The sequence below is a fragment of the Mirounga leonina genome, unplaced genomic scaffold, assembly GCF_011800145.1.
Source record: "Mirounga leonina isolate KUSES-001 unplaced genomic scaffold, KU_Mleo_1.0 Mir_91, whole genome shotgun sequence".
NCBI lineage: Eukaryota > Metazoa > Chordata > Mammalia > Carnivora > Phocidae > Mirounga > Mirounga leonina.
In genome coordinates, this window is record NW_023270839.1 from 38,290,657 (window position 1) to 38,307,059 (window position 16,403).

General features: G+C 37.5%; 1 protein-coding gene across 6 annotated transcripts in view; it reads right to left on the reverse strand.

The window, feature by feature from the left end:
• HERC1 (HECT and RLD domain containing E3 ubiquitin protein ligase family member 1) overlaps window positions 1–16,403 on the reverse strand; it is a 189,887-nt gene that overhangs the window by 50,682 nt on the left and 122,802 nt on the right. For 5 of the 6 annotated variants that reach the window (XM_034994000.1, XM_034994002.1, XM_034994003.1 and 2 more), the window contains exons 35-40: window positions 16,055–16,294; window positions 15,606–15,689; window positions 13,141–13,661; window positions 10,141–10,916; window positions 6,886–7,084; window positions 4,705–4,865 (exon numbers count right to left, since the gene is read on the reverse strand). In XM_034994000.1, the coding sequence (XP_034849891.1) occupies window positions 4,705–4,865; window positions 6,886–7,084; window positions 10,141–10,916; window positions 13,141–13,661; window positions 15,606–15,689; window positions 16,055–16,294 (1,981 nt within the window). The remainder of the gene's footprint in view (window positions 1–4,704; window positions 4,866–6,885; window positions 7,085–10,140; window positions 10,917–13,140; window positions 13,662–15,605; window positions 15,690–16,054; window positions 16,295–16,403) is intronic. The other variant, XM_034994004.1, reaches the window with a different exon arrangement.

Consider the following 16,403-nt stretch of genomic DNA (forward strand, 5'->3'; position numbering starts at 1 on the left):
CTTCTGCACCCTGCATGGCCTTGATCCCTAGTGCCGAGCTATGTGGACATTTCCTCCATGACCTGGGACTCCAATACCCTATGCTAGGCCACTCCCACAGACAAGAAGTTTCCTTCACTCCAATCTGGCTGATACCCCCAATCTGGACCACTATGCCACCTACCTCTCAAATCTGCTGGCATGAAAGCCTACCTAGGTTGGCCCCACTTAATGTTTTTGAATTGAATTAGGAAGGAAAGAAGAAGGAAGGAGGGAGAATGACAACTTCCATTTTTGCTTAAAAAATGTCACTACTGCCAGAGTGGTAATAGGCCTGATACATCTGATGGACTTCTACTTCTAGCCATCATGGAGTAAGAGAGACTGGATTTACCTTCAACAACTAAAAGAAGAAATAGAATGTATCAAATGATGGTCTGTGGACACTGGACAAACAGGCTGTGTAGGACAGTGATCCCTGAGAGAAGGAAATCAAACTAGGCAAGGTGTACAACTGCCTCAGCCTACTTCCTGGAGAGAATTTCCAAGCTGCAGTTCAGGTAGGGCAAATTCAAGCTAAGCTCAGTGGTCTCTCTGAATTGAGCAGACAAGAGTAGAGAATTCAGGTTGCTAGTGTTCACAGGGTAGAATACCAGAAAAGAGAGAGCTGTACGGAAAGAAGAGAGCTGCACTGAAAGCGAACTCCAAAAATGTGTAGAGGGTCTTTCTCTTTCCCTCAAGTCTTCAGCTGATGCTAATGCAGCAGCTATCCAGAGCTGGGGAAAGAATCACCAAGAAACAGCAGGCAGAACAATCCTTGGGGCTTACATAGGGTTGGGAAGAATCTGTGTTACCACAAGCCAGAGAGAAAAAATTCTTGATACACTAGGCACTGGATAGAATACAAAGAAAGGTATTGGTTCAGTGATGGGGAAAAATTCAGCCAAGCTAACGGCTGTCCTGGTCCCTCCTAACAAAGATTAAAAGGAAGCCTTGAGAGAATCAAATTATTCCCAAATAATTTAACTACATCCTATGACAAGGCTAATTTAAATAAATACAAACTATTCAGCACCCAACAAGGTAAAATTCACAATGTCTAATATTCAATAAAAAATCACCAAACATGAAAAAAACCCAAGAAAATACAATTCAAAATGAGTTGAAAAATCAGTCAATAGAAACAGACCTAGAAATTAGATAAACGATAAGTAGAGAAGGATATTAAAACAGGTATAAAGTTGATGCTCTTTTCTGTGGACTCCATATTTGAAAATTCATCTACTCATTAAAGTTAATTTGTAACTCCAAAATCAATACTCACTGCTCTTTTCTGTGGACTCCATATTTGAAAATTCATCTACTCATTAGAGTTAATTTGTAACTCCAAAATCAATACTCACGGCACTTTTTACACTCATTTACATGCACACAGTGACAAAAACATTTCAGTCTCCTGACACATTTGTTCCCAGCTGAGACAGAACAGGTGATGCTCTACATTCTTGTTTTAGCTCTGAGACTATAAACAAGTCTCCTCTTCATGGTCTATTTAGTGTCATGTGTTTTGCATTTTTGTGCCTTTTCTTGGTGATTTCACTGTTTAAAATGGCCTCCAAGCATAGTGATGAAATACTGTCTAATGTTTCTCAGTCCAAGAAGGCTGTAATATGCCTTATGAAAAAAATATATGTCAGATAAATTTCATTCAGGCACGAGTTATGGTGTTTTTGGGTCATGAGTTCGATGTAATGAATCAACAATATATATTAAATAGAATGTCTTTAAATATAAACACACATAAAATAAGGCTATATATTGATCAGCTGACAAAATGTGATCAGAAGCTCACAGAAACCGGGCGCCTGGGTGGCTCAGTTGGTTAAGCGACTGCCTTCGGCTCAGGTCATGATCCTGGAGTCCCGGGATCGAGTCCCGCATCGGGCTCCCTGCTCGGCAGGGAGTCTGCTTCTCCCTCTGACCCTCCCCCGTCTCATGCTCTCTCTCTCTCATTCTTTGTCTCAAATAAATAAATAAAATCTTTAAAAAAAAAAAAAAGAAGCTCACAGAAACCTAGCCCTGTATTTCCCTGAGGAGCAATAGTTCAGTTTTCACTAATTCAGTGTTCACAAACTTTACAGAACATAACTATTCTAACAGTGAAAACTGTTATTCCATGTACTTGATTGAGGCAGAGAAAAGATTAAGCATGTTAAAAACATAAAAAATTAAAAAAAAAATCTACACTCAACTTCTAGTTATGAAAATGACAATGTCTGAATGGAAAAATACACTGGATGGGATTATGAACAATTAAACACTACAAAGAAAAGATTAATGACCAGATGACACAACAACAAAAACTATCAAAAATGGAAACATAGAAAAAAGACATTAAAAAAAATCAAAGCATTAGTGATCTGTGGGACAACTTCAAGTGGTGTTGTATACCCATAACCACAGATACTGAAATGGAGGAATGTAACAGAAGAAAAAAATCTGAAAAAATAATGGATTAAAAATTTCCAAATTTAATGACAACTCTAAATCTACAAATCCAAGAAGCTCAACAAACCCCAAGCACAAGAAAATTGAAGAAAGCTATGTCAGGGCAGGTCAAATCAAACTGCTTAAGCCTAGTGATAAAACAGAAAAATCTTAAAAGCACCCATAGAAAAAGGCATATTACACCAAGATTAGAATGATAGAAAATTTATCATTGGAAACATGCAAGCCAGAAGATGGTAGAGGATCTAAAAGTACTGAAAGAAAAAAAACTATCAATCTAGAATTCTATATCCAATGAAAATATTTTTCAAAAATGACAGTGAAATAAACTCTTTCAGATATATAAGAGCCAAAAGAATTCATCACTAGTAGACCATTACAAGAAATGTTAAAGGGATAGCAGAAGGAAATGATACCACCTGGAAATCTGGATCCACATAAAGGAATAAAGTATCTCAGAACTGGGAATTATGTGGGTAAATATAAAATACACACTTCAGTTTTCAAATCTCTTTTGTTCACAGCAAAAATAGTAACAATGTAAGGATGCGTAGGTGTCTCAGTTGGTTAAGTGTCCAACTCTAGATTTCAGCTCAGGTCATGATTTCAGGGTCATGAGATCGACCCCTACATCAGACTCCGTGCTCAGTGAGGAATCTGCTTGAAAGTCTCTCTCTCCTGCTCCATCTTCCTCTCCCCACCAAAATAAATAAACAGATCTTTAAAAAAATGATAACAATGTATTATGGGGCTTTATAACATATTATATATAAATGTATAATAAAAGTTCAAAGACTGAGAGGAAATAAAAGCATACCACTGTTAGATTTTTTTAAATATACATGATAACACTACTTGAAGACAGCCTGTGATAATTAAAGATATATAATATACACCTGAAAGTAATCTCTAAAAATACAATATAAAGTATAGCTAATAAGCCAACAAAGGAGATAAAATGAAATATTAATTTAATCCAAAGAAGGTAGAAACAGAGGAAGAAAAGAACAAAGAACAGATGACATGAACAGAAAGATGACAAATTTAAACACAACCATACAATTATCACATTCAATGTAAATGGTCTAAACACACCAATTAAAAGGCAGAGAATATCAGGTTGGATTAAAAAAGCAAGGAAACACCCCCCACCACCACCAAAAGCAAGACCCAACAATAGGCTGCCTTTAAGAAACCCATTTTAAATATAAAGACACAAAAAAGTTAAAGGTAAAATGATGGGAGAAGACATATGATACTAAAAGTAATTTAAAAAAAAAGTAAGTGGCTATATTTATACCAGATAAAGCAGATTTAAGGGCAAAGAATATTATCAGGGGTAAAGACAGTCATTTCATAATGATAAAGAGGTCAATTCATTAAGAAGACTTAAGAACCTTAAATATTTATGGACCTAAAGAGAATTTTAAAATACATGAAACAAAAACTAATAAATGAAAGAGGAAATAAACAAATCCACAATTACAGTCAGAGATTTAAACACTATCAATAAATGATAGAATAAGTAGACCAAAAATCAGTAAAGATAAAGAAGACTTGAACATAACAATCAACCCTGACCTAACCAACAATTTACATGACACTCTACTCAACAACAGCATAATACACATTTTTTCCAAGTACACATGGAATATTTATCAAAACAGACCATATTCTGGGCCATAAAGTAAGTCTCAACAAATTTAACAGAATTCAAATTATACAAGATATGTTCTCTGATAACAATGAAATTAAATTAGAAATCAGTAAGAGAGAGACATCTGGAAAATTCCTAAATATCTGGAAACAAAATAACATACTTCCAAATGATCCAAACTGTCAAAGGAGATATCCATGGTAAATTAGAAAGTACTTTAAGCTGAATGAAAATGAAAACACAGCATCTCAAAATGTGTGGGTTGAAGCAAAAGCAATGCTTAAGGGAAATTCATAGCACTAAAAGTGTCTATATTAGAAAATAAGAAGGGTCTGATACGACGGATGTAGAGTACACTATTTCTCTCCCAAGTAGCCATAATTCAATCTACAGCTTCAAAATAAAAAAGACGGTTCAGTTTGATAGGACAGATTCCCCCCCCTTTATTAAAATCACTGTTTTACCTTCAATGAGACAAAACCCAATGCCCAAGTTATCAAGTCCCACCTATCAGGAATGCCAAGAGGTTTGGGTGTCACAGTGCATGACAGCACACACACCTGTGCGGTTAGCCGGCCTTGCTGACTGGGAATCAGGAGAGGTTAAGCTTTGCCTCCTTCCTACTTCATCAGAAGGAGAGGTTGGTAACGATGATATTGGAGGAGTCTGTGCGCGACGTGTGGGAAGTACAGTGGTAGTTGGGTAACTAGAGAACATTTGCCTTTAAGAAAACAACAATAGTTAGCATAAAAATCCAATTAGAAAATAATATATATATCACAGTCCTCTTATAGAAGAATATTCAACCTGGAAAACTACATGAAGTTAGCTATAGTTTAATGGGGAGGGGAGAAAGACTCCCAACAATTTTAATAATTACTATCTAATAGGACACTTTTTACCATAAAAGTAGTAATATCATATTATTTGTTCAGCAAAATGCCAGCAACATAGCAGGTGGGGGGAATACAGCAATTAACAAAATAGATTTTAAAAAATCCCTGCCTTCACGGAGCTTTCCTTCTACTATAATACCAAGATGACAGTGGTATTTTGGTAGGGATATAGTAGTTAGAGAATAAAGACTTTTAAAGATAGCTAACTTACAGTTACTTCAAATATAAATTTACTAGCTAGCCATGAAATTATTCACATGAATAAAGTAATAGTCAATAGGTAAGTTATGGAAAGAAAAGGTAACTGCCCAGCCCCCAGCACAACTGAAAACAGCGTATGAATGGTATGCCAGCTGTCTAGAGGGGAAAGGCAGAAGAAAGGCAGCCCCTCTCAGGCTGAGAAGGCAGACATTGGCTAAAGAATAAGGTTCAGGAAGATCCTCATCAACTGTCTACTCTTAAGATTTATCCAACAAAACTAATAACTTTTTGAGCATCAATAAAGCATTGTCTACCCAGTCGATTAACTGATACAATGATATTCACAGAGGGGGCAGTTGTTCCCAGATTCTTCTAGTGTTAAATGATGTTTAGCCAGGCAAACACAACTGCAGCTCTAACAGCAGGCAAACAAAGACTGAGGACAAAGGAGGAGTTACAAGGTCTGTGAATGCCTGTGAAAGCAAGGAAATGTTATTTTACCAGGGAATCCCATGCCTGCACAGCACAGCTTGGAAGGCAACAAGGATTAAAAACCGTATTAGAATATCCTATTATTCCTCTCTTCCTTCTTTCTTGAACAGAAGTATCTCCTGGAACTGTTACTCAATGAGAGAGCTAAGATGTGTGTGGACTGGGCATTGGTAACTGCCAGGATGAGTGTTCCGGCCCAAGAGCAGAGCAGTAACTCTCAGTGTGTGAGCTGAAGACCACTGCATCAGAATCACTGGGGACCCTCAATTCAAATGCAAACTGTGTGCCCCACCAGCCCTACTGAATGAGACTACAGGGGGATAGAGCCAGAGCTTTAAAAAGCCTCCCAGGTGGTTCTTGTGGACACCAAAAATTAAGAAGCATTACGATAATAGCCCCTCTCTCTTCTACTCTCTAAGATGTCAGTCTATACCCTAGGAATAATAATAACCTGTCAATTAAGGGAAGGGGGTAAAGAAAGAAGAAAAAAGGAGACTAACCATTCTACTGCCCTTTATTTCACTTAAGCCCTAGTTAAGGGAGCTCACAAAATAGTCCCTTCCTAACGATTTTCTCTCAAAATTTTTCATTTTGTGAATATACCTGGCAAACTGAAGCAAAAAGAAACTTAAACATTATTTGGAATTTACAAACCTACTAAAATAGGGTTGGCTGAAGAAGTATCATAAGACATGCTCTTTCATTTGAGTAGACTTGTTTGATCTTACAAGAATAAAAGTATAATTAAGAAATAATGTTTAAAAGGGAAATAACCTGAGAAAATTATTTCCATGGAAGTGCATTCTATCTTGAAGCTCTAATATTCAATACAAGCATTTACTTTTTGAGGAAAAAAATATTCAAAAACCTAGCCCAAAAAAAAGATTATTATAAGGAGATAGACGGCTAGAGTATCTGCCAGTGGCACGGGAGATAGATCAGCCACTTCTAAACTGGCTGTGAGACTTTGGGCAAGTTATTAAACTTCTGAAGAACATTCCCAACTTCAGCAAATTGGCTTTGACTCTATGATCTCTTAGGTTCCTTCTAGCTCTAGAATGCTTTTAGTTAGGCACATTGTTTATAAGAGAATGATCGTGAGATCAAAATCACAGGCATCAATATGGCAGATGTTAAAGTCAACTTCCCTACCTGAGAAGACTAAGTGGCATCACTCCTGGGGATTCAGATGCAGGTACTGTTTCTGTGTCAGTGACTGGAGTGGTGGCAGTCGTGGTGTCCTCCAGTGAGCTGCTCATAAAGGAAGTTGTGCTCGAGGCTGATGGGCTAGTGGTAACCGGCGTCTGTGCCTGCTGGGCTTGGTCACTTTCTTCAGCTTGTTGATCAATTTCTGTAAACCATGGTAAATATTAAAAAAGTATTAAGGATTTGTTTCTTCACAAGTGACAAGGGAATGGAAAACTTTTAACATTTAATTTGAGAAGTTTCTAAATCTATTTCATAAGTACCAATTTCTATGAAATATTTTTTAATGTTCTTGCATGTATATATCCTTGTATTCACTACTGTACCCACTGTTATAAACTCTACAGATAATAAGGTAACAAGCTTTTGCAATTACTCATTTTTTAGAGAAGGTTCTCTTAAAAACAAAAAAATAGTCTCACTTTTGCTTGTAAGATTTGACTAGATATCTAATCACTAATCACTAAAACTGTGTTTCCTTAGCACTTTGATTTTGATGCCTATCTTTAGTCTTCAAGCATGCAAAGATGAAGACATGTAAATACATGTAATACATGTAAATACAATACAAATCTAGACAGAAACCCCATGCTCTAAACAGAGCAATGCCTCACAAAATAAACTACTCCCAAGAGTTTAAAAAAATTAATTAAAACATCTAAGAGCTTACAAATAAACATAATATCAAGATAGCAGTGGGGTGCCTGGGTGGCTCAGTCAGTTAAGTGTCCACTTGATTTTGGCTCAGGGTCATGATCTTGGGGTTGTGAGATCAAGCCCTGCCTCTCGCTCTGTGCTCAGCAGGGAGTCTGCTTCCCCTCTCCCTCTGCCTTCCGGCCCCCCCTCTACTTGTTCTCTCTCTCTCTAAAATAAAACCTTAAGAGAAAAAAAAAAAAAGATAGCAGTTGCCACAAATATAGCTAATTCTATTAGGGTTGCCAAATGGCCACATACCTTCATAATCATGATCTTAATACTCCTGTTCATATACAACATGCACTTCTCTCTGCCTATTTACTGTCTAATCTATGACAGGAAGAAAGGGAGTAAGGGAAAAAGGAAGGAAGGAGGAAGAGGAAGGGAAGAAAGAAAAAAAGAACTGAAGCTCCATGAAGGCAAGGGACTTTGTTTTGTTTGGTGCTGGCTCCCCAGAACCAAGAAGAGTACCTGGCACATACCAAACACTCACTAAACATTTACTGAATATATCTCATTTTTATCTCAGAATTCATATTATCCCCAAAGGTGAAGATAAAAAATAAAATAATACAGAATCTACAATGCAGAATCTATAAAAGTAGTACTTTAAAATGTTTCTGAGAATGTCCAATGGAAAAAAGACAGTCTCTTCAACAAATGGTGTTGGGAAAATTGGACAGCCACATGCAGAAGAATGAAACTGGACTGTTTCCTTACACCACACACAGATTCAAAATGGATGAAAGACCTAAATGTGAGACAGGAATCCATCAAAATCCTAGAAGAGAACACAGGCAGCAACCTCTTGGACCTCAGCCACAGCAACTTCTTCCTAGAAACATCACCAAAGGCAAGGGAAGCAAGGGCAAAAATGAACTATTGGGACTTCATCAAGATAAAAAGCTTTTGCACAGCAAAGAAAACAGTCAACAAAACCAAAAGACAACCGACAGAATGGGAGAAGATATTTGCAATGACGTATCAGATAAAGGGCTAGTATCCAAAATCTATAAAGAACTTATCAAACTCAACACCCAAAGAACAACTAACCCAATCAAGAAATGGGCAGAAGACATGAACAGACATTTCTGCAAAGAAGACATTCAAATGGCTAACAGACACATGAAAAAATGCTCAATATCGCTCGGCATCAGGGAAATCCAAATCAAAACCCCAATGAGATATCACCTCACACCAGTCAGAATGGCTAAAATTAACAAGTCAGGAAACGATAGATGTTGGCAAGGATGCGGAGAAAGGGGAACCCTCCTACACTGTTGGTGGGAATGCAAGCTGGTGCAGCCACTCTGGAAAACAGTTTGGAGTTTCCTCAAAAAGTTGAAAATAGAGCTACCCTACAACCCAGCAATTGCACTACCCTACGACCCAGCAATTGCACTATTTACCCCAAAGATACAAATGTACTGATCCAAAGGGGCACGTGCACCCCAATGTTTATAGCAGCAATGTCTACAATAGCCAAACTATGGAAAGAGCCAAGATGTCCATCAACAGATGAATGGATAAAGAAGATGTGGTGTATATATATATATATATATATATATATACAATGGAATATTATGCAGCCATCAAAAAAAAAAAAAGAAATCTTGCCTTTGCAACGATGTGGATGGAACTAGAGGGTATTATGCTAAGCGAAGTCAGTCAATCAGAGAAAGACAAGTATCATATGATTTCACTGATACAAGGAATTCTTAATCTCAGGAAACAAACTGAGGGTTGCTGGAGTGGTGGGGGGTGGGAGGGATGGCGTGGCTGGGTGATGGACATTGGGGAGGATATGTGCTATGGTGAGCGCTGTGAACTGTGTAAGACTGATGAATCACAGACCTGTATCTCTGAAACAAATAATACATTATATGTTAAAAAAAAAAAAAAGAAGATAGTAGGAAGGGAAAAATGAAGGGGGGGACATCGGAGTGGGAGACGAACCATGAGAGACTATGGACTCTGAGAAACAAACTGAGGGTTTTAGAGGGGAGGGGGTGGGGGGATGGGTTAGCCCGGTGATGGGTATTAAGGAGGGCACGTATTGAATGGAGCACTGGGTGTTATACATAAACAATGAATTATAGAACACTACATCAAAAACTAATGATGTAATGTACGGTGACTAACAAAATAAAATTTAAAATAAATAAATAAAATAAAACATCTCTGAGAAGTTATCAGAATAATATACATCTCAATTCAGATCAATAAATATTTGAGTACCTTTTGCGGCATGAGTTAAGTTTTACAAAATATAATAATGATTATTAAGTTCTATGCTTGTGTAGGTTTAAGATAGAAAATTATAAGTAGACAGATAATTATTAATATAAAAGAAACAAAAAAGAACTGTTTGCTTTGCAAAGGAAAAACAATGTGAAAGCTTTTATTAAAAAAAATTTTTTTTATAAATCACTTAGGGAATATATCATATCTGACATTGTAAATAATTTCAACAACACAAAAGAAAAAAAAAAGCAGGTAACATACCTTGCTTAATTTTGCCCCCAAACTGGTCTTCCAAGAGCCCATGGACCACTAATTTATAGATCATGGCTTGAGCTCGTTCCAGATCAGCTAATCCCAATGCTCTCTTTATGGGTGACCGCATGACTGCTCGCTTCACCATGTGTCGCATCAAGAACTGCAAGGCTGCACGCATCTCCACATCTTCATGAACGACTGGAGAGCTTGCACAGTCTGAGTTATGGCCATTTTCAGCCAGAACCTTTGGTATCAGCAACAGCTCAGCATATTTACTACAGCCAAGAAGAGCACTAAGTGATTTCATAGCACCGAGGTAGAGATAGGACAGCTGGACTGCTCGGATTTCCGACTGGGCTATGTCATGGTTTTTGGATATGTGTTCGTGATTTTTTCTTTTTCCTTCTGTTATCTGATGTTGGGATTCCACACTTGGCAGTGTTGGATCTAAAGAAAATGAAGCTATTTCGTTGTCTGATTTGGAGGCTGTGGTACCCTGACTTTTGACATCATCAGATGTTAAGCCTGCTCGCGTATCTACAGCAGATTCACTCTCGGTTTTCTGCTCAACATCCCCTTTCTCCTCAGACTCATGTCGGTGTTTCTTTTCATGTCGCTTGGTGCTCTGTTTGCCCATGTCTTCGTGAATACCAGTCAGATATGTGAGGTCCAGCAACACAGAAGCCGTCAGGCCTCGGAATCGCGCCACATCAAAAGGCAGTGGTTCACAGGGTTCCAGATTATACAATGGAGTATCACTAGGCGACCAAAAAGTTGGGAAGCTTTAATAAGATCAGAATGACACAGGAAGAAGCAAGTGAGGGATAGACAGGAGGAAGGTACAGAAAATAATGTAAACAAAGTAAGATGCATCATGTACACAGTACAAAGAATAATTTACATGAACTAGAGAAATCATTACAGAGAGAAAAATGAGTATTTTATGAGAAAATAGGGAGATGTGATGATAAATGCAAAAGCAATGAGATGTGCGTGTATTTTCAAATCAGAGTATTTACTATACTCTAATGTAGAAATTAGCAAAATTTCTAAAAAGAGTCAAATAGTAAATATTTTAGACCTTGCAGGCCACACAGTCTCCACGGCAACCTTTCAACCCTGCCATCATAGTGTGAAAGCAGCCACTGAATACCTAAATGAATGGGTGTGGCTGTGTGTAACATTATTACAAACACAAGAGGTGGGCCAGATGCAGTTTGCCTATCCCGATGTAAGCTATTTGAAAAGTCTGTAGAACAGATTTCGCTTATTATATGGGTAATGACTATAACCTATTCAAGAGGTTCCAAGACTTTGTTTTCATTTAAAAAATTATCTTGTAGTCTTCAATTAATGCTTCTAATTTGTAGCTTAAGCAAAAATATGATCACATATTTCCTGGTATTTGGCAAGAATTTACTGAAGTTTAAAAATGTTATAAATACACAAAATGTAACAGCTTTCGCAAATACCAAAAGTTTGGTGGCATAAATTTGTCATATTAACCTAAATCTTGGTTCTAGATTAATCTTCTTAATCTTATTTTCCCTTTTCCTCATTTTCTTATTTGCTTTAATTTGATTTATTTTGCTTTATTTTATTTGCATCTTAATTAAGGCATCATAAATCCTTTCTGAAACAAGGCAAAGAATAAAAGAAAAGGTAGATACTTTCATGTAACACTGGAAATTTTTCACTAGTTTCTTAGCTTGGTAGAGTGGGGGAATGTAAGTATAGGGTGAAATTGTGTATAAATTTTATGTATGTGTTAAGTTTTCAGCTGAGAGAATCTACAGCTGCTATTAAGATTCTAAAACAGTACTGCCTCCAAAGAATACTTAAGTACCACTTTTTTGGATATTGTACCATGTCATATTAACACTAAAGAACAGGGGCGCCTGGGTGGCTCAGTCATTAAGCGTCTGCCTTCGGCTCAGGTCATGATCCCAGGGTCCTGGGATGGAGCCCCGCATCGGGCTCCCTGCTCTACGGGAAGCCTGCTTCTCCCTCTCCCACTCCCCCTGCTTGTGTTCCCTCTCTCACTGTGTCTCTCTCTGTCAAATAAATAAAATCTTTAAAAAACGAAACAAAAAACAAAACAAAAACACTATAGAACAGGGGCGCCTGAGTGGCTCAGTGGGTTAATCGGCTGCCTTCAGCTCAGGTCATGATCCCAGGGTCCTGGGATTGAGCCCCACGTCGGGCTCCCCGTTCCATGGAGAGCCTGCTTTTCCCTCTCCTTCTGCCTGCCACTCTGCCTACTTGTGCTCTCTATCTCTCTGTCAAATAAATAAATAAAATCTTAAAAAAAAAAAAAAACCACTATAGAACAATCACTTCAGGCAATAAAATGAATAGTTATATATTATCACTAATAAATCACATTTTCAAATGATGCAACTATGTAGAATCATTAGATAAATGAGTCCCCTTATCAATGAAGATTCTTGACATATTTCCTCTAAAACATGAAGTTTCTATTTCACACAAATCCTATGTGATTGCAAAGACATCTAAATGCTTTTACGTATACAGTTTGTGTCAAATAAATGTAATTTCCGTATCTACCCAAAATATTGTACCCCGAAGGGATAGGAATTTTAGTCACTCAAATGTTCCTGCCTACATTCAAAGCCCACCTACAAAAATGTAATTGACAAATGTGCTGGCTGGCTTTTTTCTACCCCAGTGTGTAATGGAAATGATCAAAAAGCAAGCAGCCAAATGAAAAACAGAAAGACAGATCCCAGTTAAACCTAAATTAGTGAGCTTACCATTTCTTCACAAAACAAAACAAAACCCATGTATCCTATAAACCACTAATATTCCAGGTAACATGGCTTTGGGATATATTCCTTTATGAAATCACAGTACTCATACCCAGCTATATGAAAAAAAAATATTTTAAAAACTGGCAGCTCATCTAAAATACAGTTACTCACTGTCCATAGGCCCATTTCACCATTAAATACTCGTTTGCTAAAAGTGTAACTCAACAGATCATACCTGATGGTAATTTCTGCTTCATCCCATTGGACCTTGGCAGACGTGCTGCCCTCTTTGACCACTCCCAGCAGCGTGGCATGGCGCCCAGTTTGCTTGTGAACACACCGACCTCCAACTCTAAGACCAGCATCAACTCCTCCTATCACTGCCAGCACAGGCCACACCTCTATGCAAAGGGTCCTCAGCTGCGGCTCTGAGAGGTCAGCAAGGCCATGTCTATTATGTTTACCTTTCTCTTCCTCTTTGCTCTCCTTCTCCTCTCTCATTTCATTTTCCTCTCGGCTTTGAACCGAGCGGCTTTTCTTTAGCTTCTGACCTGACTCTTTAATACATATCTTAATTTTATGCAGCCTTTCCATCATTTTTCTGTTAATGCAGTAAGTCCAACGGTCTGTTCGGTGAAGGATACGGATAAGCTGAATAGTGGCCTCCGCCAGCACTGCTGCTACTGGACTACAAATAGGGTCTCCTGGAAGTAAGTCTCGCGGTGTGCCACGCATTTGCATATCACAAATTTTCACCTAGAAGGAAAAAAGCCAGGAAATGTGTGATAGTAATAGTTCTCCTAAACTACTAGTCACTATAAAGTCTAGCACATGTAATCCCATGTTGAACTTGTGTTTGGTCTCCTAATATAGGTATATTATACCTTTGGCTGCTGATAAGGAGTGAACAAATATTACAAATTTATTGTTAGTAGCAATATGGTCCTCTGAAACAAGCTGCCCTGTCATTTAAACTTCCTCCTACAGTCTGTGAGTATCAGAGTTATTGTGGCCACCCAAAAGATGCGTTTAAACCAAGGTGTATGTGACTGATTCCACTTACTCCAAAAAAAAAAAAAAAAAGCCTTGAGAATCTATTCACTCTCATCCTTAAGACAAGTCCTGAGGCCATCTTATACTGTTCAATGGGCACAAAGATAAAAATTATAAGTCTAGATAATTGGGATATTTCCAATCCACACATTTCAAATAAGACCCTGAGGTTAAAAGAAGAGCAAGACTTGGGTTCAAATCTTAACTCTGAATAGTCTTGGGAAATTATTTAATCTCACTAAACCTCAGCTTTTTCATCTGAAAAAAATTGCACAAATAATTAATATCTGTGTCTTATGGTTATTTTAAAGATTAAATGAGACTATGTACATAAAGTGCCTATTACTACAGTGCCAGATACACAGTAAATTGTTCAAAAAGATGTTAATTACCATTAATATTGTTTTTACCAGAGACTCTGAAATTTATCAGAAAAGGCTTCTGGGCAGAATAAATTGGTTGATACATAGTCCAAGGTTGAATTAATTCCTTCAAGTTTCACAGATGTTGGGGAGCACTAGGCCATCATTTTGAGTAGAACATAGCAGAGCCTAGTTTGGGCTGTGAGAATATCACTGGGGGAAAGGACTACTGCAGGTACTGGGTTGTCTCTTTACTTCATCTCCAGTTTTGTTGATTACTTATTCAAGAGGCAGTTTCCCTCTCTCATGAATTGCTAGCTTAAAATTATACCACCTTGGCAATTTTTAAAACATATTTAAAAGCACAGAATAGAAGTTAACTTTCATGCTTAGGACTGATCAAGTCCAGCACTCCCATTATAGAAATATGACAGTGTGAAAATTTTCTACTACAAAATAACTAGAAATTCTGGAGACCAGAGCTAGGCTATACTACATCCTTTCATTTGAGGAAAACAAATCCACCCATCAGCACAGGGAGACCACCAAGAAATTTGTCTCTGCCTGGGTGTTAGATAAGGAGAAAAAAAAGTTTTTAGTGAGAGGGTATCTCTTTAATACTGTCCTCCTGAAGTGTTTAGGGTTCAAATTTATACCATCTATAAGGTATAAGGACCCCCGCTCAGCTGAATGAACGTCAGGTTCCCCATCACAACTACAACTTCCATTATTCAGCTAATGGTATCTGATTACGTTTAAGATTATTTCTAGATCAGGCGCTTGGGTGGCTCAGTTGGTTAAGCGACTGCCTTCGGCTTAGGTCATGGTCCCGGAGTCCTGGGATCAAGTCCCACATCGGGCTCCCGGCTCAGCGGGGAGCCTGCTTCTCCCTCTGACCCTCTCCCCTCTCATGCTGTTTCTCTCTCTCTCTCTCTCAAATAAATAAATAAATAAAATCTTTAAAAAAAAAAAAAGATTATTTCTAGATCTCCTATATGCACAACTGCCAATGAACCAGATTATTCCTAAATTGTTTCCTATAATTCCTATAACTGAAAGGAATTATTACATTCAAATTGCCAGAATATCAAATAGTGCTTTAATGAAGAGTAAAGGTACCTTCTAAAAGTAATCTAACTTTCTTGGAGAGCAAATTACCTGAGCAGGTACTTTAATGGTAGAAATAGCTTATTCTATTTATAAACTCTATCAGAGCCTAACAAATATTAATAAAAAAAGACAAATATTCTTTACACTTAAGTATAAAGGTTTGAGGTTTCATTACCTTTTCCCCTGGGTTGCTACTATAGAACATGACACATGGGTACAACTCTGCTGCATCCACATCTTCAAAAGCTAATTTGGGTTCCTACAGTGTGGCAGAGGTGATAAAAAGAAATAAGAAATTTTTTTTAATGTATAATATCCAATCACATTAAGATTCAAAGCTTTTATGAGACAGAACACAATTTACAAGAACAAATCTCAAATAACATTGCTAACCAAGAAAATCCCACATATAACAAATGATCCTGATTTGTTCATCTGCTTCAAAAATCTTACTGGGATTTTACCATCTTTCTGTTGTTTGTTTGGTGAAAGAACCAAAAGGTAATAAAGTAAAAGCAGAGAAGAGGGGGTAATCTACAAACTGAGTAACCAGCACTTAAATAATTGAGTTGAGTATAAATAAAAACAAGAAAATATGTAATGCTTGTGAATGAGTTTCAGTACCTCTCCATTTTTCCCAAAGGAAATGGTCCTGGCTTCCATGTCTAGCACACAGGTAATGAAATCTCCTTGAGTAAAGCTGGACAACGTCAGAGTCTGTTCTCCATTGTGATAGAGGTTACCACTATAGGCCCGGTAGAGCCACATATCCGAGGTAGTACGGTGGTTAAAGTCATGTACTGGCCAGCGAGAAACTCCAACACACGTGCCTTCATTTCCTCTGTTTTCCTTCACAATGTAAAACTAAAATAAAATGAAAGTGGTAATGTTCACTAATATCCAAAAAACCTGTTTATATACTATTAATTGCATAAACCAATACTGGGGAATATGCTCATAAACAACATTGATG